We start from the raw sequence: 7,508 nt of genomic DNA, 5'->3' as shown, positions 1-7,508 counted from the left end.
AAGAAGTTGTTTGAAGATTTTAAGACATTTGACCCCTTTGACCTTGAAAGTTGGTCAAGATCGTTCATTTTAACAAACTTGGTAGCCCTTCATCCCAGCATGCTACAGGTTCAATATCAGTACCATTGGCCTTTTGGTTATTGAGGAGAAGTCGCTTTGTAAGATTTTAAGACATCTGACCCCAGTGACCTTGAAAGTTAGTCAAGGTCATACATTTTAACAAACTTGGTAGCCCTTCATCCCAGCATGCAACAAGCCCAATATCAGTACCCTGGGCCTTTTGGTTATTGTGAAGAAGTTGTTTGAAGATTTTAAGACATCGGACCCCATTGACCTTGAAAGTTGGTCAAGGAAATTTATTTGAACAAACTTGGTAGCCCTTCATCCCAGCATGCTACAGGCCCAATATAAGTACCCTGGGCCTTTTGGTTATTGAGAAGAAGTTGTTTGAAGATTTTAAGACATCTGACCCCATTGACCTTGAATGTGGGTCAAGGTCATTCATTTGAACAAACTTTGTAGCCCTTCATCCCAGCATGCTACAGGCCTAATATCAGTACACTAGGTCTTTTGGTTATTGAGAAGAAGTTGTTTAAAGTAAAAACTTGACGCCGGACAGTCAGATGACAGACGACGGACGGACGGGCGGACGACGGATGCAGCACCATCGGGCAGGTGAGCTAATAAACAAAATAAAGTCCCACGACTGGCCTCGATAGATCAGAGTAAAAGGGTAATATAAACAAAAGAAAGTCCCATGACTGGCCTCGATAAAACAGAGTAATAGGGTAATATAAACAAAAGAAAGTCCCATGACTGGCCTCAATAAATCAGAGTAAAAGGGTAATATAAACAAAAGAAAGTCCCATGACTGGCCCCGATAAATCAGAGTAAAAGGGTAATATAAACAAAAGAAAGTCCCATGACTGGCCTCGATAAATCAGAGTAAAAGGGTAATATAAACAATCAGAGTAAAAGGGTAATATAAACAGACTCCCAATTTTTGACCATTAATTTGATATTTCCAACCTAAGCGAAAAGGCGACAATAATGTCACATAATAATAATAACAAGCAAATTCATTGAATTTATATCCCCCGCTTGCAGGACATATTGTAGGTTAACATTATTGAGGTTAGGTTTAAACATGCGAGTATCGTGCTGTTGAGACATAATGTATAGCTTGAAACTCGAAGAAGAAGAAAAGCCCTATACCTCATAGACTATCCGTAAATATGCACAAATCACATCAGTTGGCAAACTAAACATGAGTCTGATGTGCATACGGAATTTGGTTGAAACATCTGAACATTTTTTACAGCAATTATCATATGAAAATCAAAGAGTGCCCCATTTGGGTGGAGTTATTAAGCGGAAACTACAGATGACATTTTTCGTTAATGAAGGGGGACATAACTCTGCCAAATGGAGTCCGATTAAAGTGGTTGTCAATCTAGGCAGAGTCCGTAATGCGTTGAACCCTGTTACTAAGTTAATATATTATTGGATAATGTTTGCAAGAGTTAATGAACAGAAACGGCAGATGACATTTTCGGTTATTCAAGGGGCCATAACTCTGCTAAATGGGGTCCGCTGAAAGCGGTCATCAAACTTGGCAGAGCCCTTAAGGCATTTAACCCTGTGACCAAGTTTGAAGAAAATCGGTTAACAATTGTTATAGTTATTGCATGGAAATGAAGCGTGACAGACAGACAGACAAACAGAGGTTAAAATCCCCCGTTTCGGTGAAAGCGGGGGATAATAAAAATTTGAGGTTCTTATATATCGCTTTATCACAACCTAGGTCCTAGGTCGTCTCAAAGCAGTTCACAAATTATTATCCGTGGTTATAGGGCCTTTGCAACCAGCCAATATCTTTCTCAACCCCCATGGGAGCATACAGCCTGTGCTGCCATTTCGGCACTCACAGCTAGCATTCTACAATTTTAGCACTGCCCAAACACGTTCTCATTTACAGCTGAGTAGACTGGAACAAGCGGAGTAAAGCATCTTCTCAAAGATACAACACAGTGCTGTGAACCTGCAACCCTTCGGTCACGAGCCCGGCGTCATACCCTAGACTACCGCGTCTTCGTTATGCACAATTAAAATCAGCCACAGTACACCCCCCCCCCCCCTTTTAAATGAATTTGTCCTCTCACACCATAACAACCCAGGTTCTAACTCCCTAGCTGTCACAGCAGGGAGGGCCAAGAACACCATTTGTAACGAAAAGAGAGTAGTGTGCTTCCACCTGGGACCAAACTTGCGATCCCAGACTTCTTTGTTAGGCGCTCTATAGTCACCGTAAGCCTTTAACTTAGTGCTAGAGAGAATTTCCCTTCAGCTCAATTCATACTATAATATTACAGCAACAGACTTGGAAGCTTGGGAAGCTGGGGGTTGCGGGTTTTATCCCTGGTGAATGTTGCGGGTTTTATCCCTGGTGAAAGTTGTGGGTTTTATCCCTGGTGAAAGTTGCAGGTTTTATCCCTGGTGAAAGTTGCGGGTTTTATCCCTGATGAAAGTTGTGGGTTTTATCCCTGGTGAAAGTTGTGGGTTTTATCCCTGGTGAAAGCACACTTCTCTCTTTCCTATTACAAAATCCACCTGTATCTGACTTGTATCAATATACTTGTACCAACTTGTGTCGTTGACTTTTGCAGGTGTTACGTAGTGTAAACACTACTACTGACAACATTGAGAAAAGGCATCATCCATGGTGTCATAATTACAGGTGTGGATCCCTGATTACAGGTTTGTTCAGTTCATGTTTTACCATACTCAACAGCACAGGTAAGATGCATATTTGAAATATAAACAATATCATAGTTACATATGAATGTCAGACAAAATAATCTAATATCCAATATATTTCTTAACATATTTGTGAATTAGCCAAATTGGGGCAAATATGGGTGTTTTTTTCTCTCCCCCTTACCCAAACTTTTCTTCAATATATATATACAAACAGTATGTGTCTATAGCTAAATTTAGCTATACTACCGTCTGACCATTTCAGTTTACCGTAACTTGTGATGTGCTACATAAAATCTGGGGACCAGTTGCTGCTGGTGAAAGTTTTAACAATGTAACATTAAGGTTTAATTTTTTATTGAACACAACGTTTGATAACCTACCGCTGGGACTGGGCTTTAGAACCAGGTGCTCAGGTTCTGGAATATATGGGATATATTATCGCACTCACTAGATATCGCACCCCCTTATACTAATAAATCATATGAGTTATTAGTATAAGGGGGTGCAATATCTGCAGACTCAATATCTAGTATATACTAATAAATCATATGATTTATTAGTATAAGGGGGTGCGATATCTAGTGGGTGCGATAATATATCACATATATTCCAGAACCCGAGCACCTGTGTTTAGAATAAGACAAAGTAGCCTCCTAGGTAGGTAGTGTATATAAACCTTCAAGTAGATAACACTGATATCAATATAATTATCACAACGGCCATTGATTGGACCACATTCCACTAGGCTAGTGACTAGCCATAAAAAAAAAACCACTAGACCTACTTCCACGTCGATCTTAATCTATCATCTTGTGTACATATATAATAAATGCATAATTATTCTGACAACGAGCTTCGTACAGCTTCCGACATACAATGCCCAAAGACCAGCGTAACAACATCACGTCAATAGATTGTGTTGTTTATACCTGCAGACTCAATTCGATAGCCATTTCCAGATCCCGCTCATATTGGAGGGAGAGTTGATCACTTGTAAGTTCAGCGTGCTGCTCTGTGCTTTGTTCAATATCCTCGCTATCATCTCCGCCATTTGCACTGTCTTCTTCGGTGTTGTCATCGTCCGATATAACGATGACAACGTCCATTTTCTCGTCCATGGAGTGAACGTTTTTTTCTCTCTATGGTTTGTGCGTGTGAAATGCGACATTCGGAACTCTATTTAAAAGTATCGTCAACTCGCCTCACTTCCGAGTTGCCGGTTACCATCTCGCCCCACTTTTGTTTCGCACAATTGCGTGCATAGAAGATGGCTATAGTTGCGTTGACAATCAAACACTCAGAGACGTGTTATACGTCTCTGCTGGTGATTACGATTAAAACCACAAAGAAACCTTTAATGAAATTTACAAAATAAATGGAAAATATGGAAAATAGATTAATTCAAAATACAAAAGTTTACAAACATTTTAAAACTGATTAAAACTTATTTCATCAATATTCAAAAATCGACTTATTAATTCCAATATTAAATAATTAATACAAAGAAACAATTTCGATTTTTTTTTTATTTATTCACTTGACAAACAAATGCATACTTTTGAACTTGCATTGAGTGAATTTGATCATGTTTAAAAACTAACTTTTACAAAGATAGAAACACTGAATGCTTTTCAAAAATAAGCAAAATCAAATTATGTATACTGAACTGCTTATATTATAAAATAAATTAACAAAACTTTGAAAGTCGATTTAATATAAAAAATAAATAAAAAAATGAGCAAAATCAATTAAAAAAAATGATTTTCAAAAATAAATATCGAAATCTTGATATATACCAGTTATGCATGTAGACTCTATATGTACATCTAATTTAAAATAATTGAAAAGCGATTTAAAGATGTATTTGTTACCTAAACAAATCAATTTAATCAAATTTTATAAAAAATGTATCTATATAAATCTTCTGAGACAAACAGAACATTTTAAATAAAAGTCCCTACATGTACAGTGTAGTCAGTCGGGACCCAAATCGGATCACTCTTTGCAAAAACACTTATAAACCATAAATCTGTTAATAGCTAAGTTATTACAGTAAAGTATCCTTATAGTACATAGGTATGCACAATTTTAAGTCTAGAGCTGATTGATTGTCGAGTTCAAATATTATTAGAAGACGTATTCAAAAAAAAATAAAAAAAAAATAATAAAAAATGTTAACTTCACGTCGTTACTGAAAAATGGCGCGTGTGTGACTGAACTACGTATTAACAGAGACGTATATATTAAGTAATACCACGGAATTAGATTAGGACTGTTATCTAAGTCCGTGGTAATACATACGTCTCTGGTATTAGGTTTTGGACTGTAGGAATAAATTAAGACTATAAGTTGTACTCATACAAATTCCAAAGGTCATCATAAAATGTTAAAATGCTGACAAAGAATATTTATCTGAAGCACTTTCAATATTGCAAAATTTAAGCTGTGACTTGATCCGTTTTTGGGTACTGAGATGTGCAAAAACCGAACATCAGAGCCCTACCTAGGTGTTTATTTCATTGGTAAGAACACCCATCAATATTCGTCTTTTGGTACAACCTAATATAACTTATATAATGCACCGCTGAACAATCGATGGTATGGTGATCCATTTAAGGTCTACTGTACGTCACATTTTTATGTTTTTTGTTATCCTATTTCAAACGCGTAAATAAACTAGTTATTTTTAATTAACTAATGATCTTCTTCTTTAGGGTGCAGGGGCTCCATCAATATTGACGATTATGCCCTCGGGGGTCCTATCACAGAGGCGTGAAAAAAGGGGTTATTTACAGTGATTAGTTTAATTTATTAATTTATATATTGTAAGCCTGCTCACAAATTTCATTTATGTGTTTCAATATTAAGCGGAACTATTAGGATTAAAGTAAATTTTGACGCAAAGTTATTAAAGCGCGAAATCAAGGCGAGTTCGTACAGAGCGATAACAGATTGGGTACGAGTTGACTATATTTCTAATCATCGCGTCGTTAATAACTACCAACGAGTCCCGAACGGTAAAAAACACGTGACGGGGATTCCCCCGATATTCCCAAGCCATCTTTTTAACCAATGAGATATAGACGAATCGTACACATTTTGAACAAAAAATCGATTTGATTTGCAAAGCTTTCACGAGAGATTAAATTGTAAGCTCCAAATGCTATTGCAGTCGGCAGGTAGGTCCAAGAATCGACTATGCATGTATGGTCAGGTCTAAATGCCGGCGGCCGCATCTACCATGGTGTTTTCCCAGGATATTACGACAGTGGCAAAAATATTATGGGAATTTCCACGCCCCGCCGGGTATGTCATGGAGACGGTGCATGGTGCACAGGTTTTGGCCTCGTGACGGATATATATAGATAATTCATAATAGTTAGGCCTATGCATGACGTTTCCTTTGACGCTACTTGCCCACCGCGCGACAATGGGTTCTTGTACAATATACTTTACTTTAATTGATTGCTAGAATTTTCAAAAATGCATTTAAATGTTGACTATGCATTTAATTTCATAACGATGATGATAAAAAATACTTCAAAAGTTGTTTCTGAATCCGTTTTTAAACACAGCTCATGGGCGATAGATGTTATATAAGCATACGTTCATTTTTAGTTTAATTTGACCGACAGATAGGAAGGGACGATAGTTGTAAAGGGAAACAAATAGAACGAATTGATAGAGGTTAACAGTACACGTGTACGTAGTTCATTCATAGCGTTTTGTTGCAAATAAGAAACGCAAGTTACTTCAAGGTAACTAGGTCAGGAAATTTTGTGTAGAATAATACAGGTATGTTTAGGACAAAAAATAAATTAGCATCTACTCTAAAGATCTCGACAGCTCTCGCACATGTATTAGCATATCATATACTGCATAATGAGCCCTGAAGATAATATATCTATGCGATCGAAATATTTTACGCGAAAAAAATCTGTTTAAATGTTGAATTATCTGGGTATCGTATTTTCTCGCCCAGACTCCATATATTTAATGAAACCAAAAGCAATCTTATTAAACACAACCTCTGTAGATATGTATGACGTTTTGAAAAAATCAAACAGAATTGTTAAACCAGTCAATATCACAGGGACCTGAGAATTTGTTACAGCTTTCTTGTTATTAATGCGCCTTTTGGGTTTAAAGTAACAGACACAGGTCTCATCCCCTGTAAGTAACTCATATAGCTTTCTTGAGTCGCAATTTCCGTACTTTTTCAATATATCTTTTAGCACATTTCGAAAGTTTAGCCTTTCGTTCAGTTGTGAGCTGAAGGGGGATCCATTTGATTTCAACATATTTTATTAACATAGAAGAATGTTACACTGTCAAAAGGATTGGACAACAGGCTTATAGCCTATATAAGTCCTCTCCATTGATGGTAGGTGTATGGACATAATGGATTGATTTTATAATAATAAGATTTTGCTTACTGTCAAAAATCAACGTTTGTAAATCTAATTAGATATTTACATAATTAAGAGGTTATTATATAAAATAGGGTGTGGGTGGGGGAAGGGGGATAACTCCCATAGAATAGTGTATTAATTAGATTTAGTCTGCAATATACAATGTAGGTAATATTTAAGGAATGATTTTTATTTTTTCAACATTTATGAGGTCATAACAACAATGGGTTTTTGGACATATTTTACATGAATCGCTAACGCGATTCATTCAATATGTCCATAAACCCATTGTTGTTATGACCTCATAAATGTTGAAAAAATAAAAATCATTCCTTA

At 36.6% G+C, this 7,508-nt stretch overlaps 1 protein-coding gene across 1 annotated transcript in view; it reads right to left on the bottom strand.

Annotated features, from left to right (window-relative positions):
* The window catches only part of LOC110457317, a 36,336-nt gene extending 32,386 nt beyond the window's left edge, over nucleotides 1-3,950 (bottom strand). The window contains exon 1 of the mRNA XM_021508531.1: nucleotides 3,690-3,950. Within this exon, the coding sequence (XP_021364206.1) occupies nucleotides 3,690-3,878 (189 nt within the window). The 5' untranslated portion in view covers nucleotides 3,879-3,950. The remainder of the gene's footprint in view (nucleotides 1-3,689) is intronic.
* Between the last annotated feature and the right edge of the window lie 3,558 nt (nucleotides 3,951-7,508).

Source organism: Mizuhopecten yessoensis, unplaced genomic scaffold (assembly GCF_002113885.1).
Source record: "Mizuhopecten yessoensis strain PY_sf001 unplaced genomic scaffold, ASM211388v2 scaffold9101, whole genome shotgun sequence".
NCBI lineage: Eukaryota > Metazoa > Mollusca > Bivalvia > Pectinida > Pectinidae > Mizuhopecten > Mizuhopecten yessoensis.
This window is presented reverse-complemented; position numbering and strand designations above follow the sequence as displayed.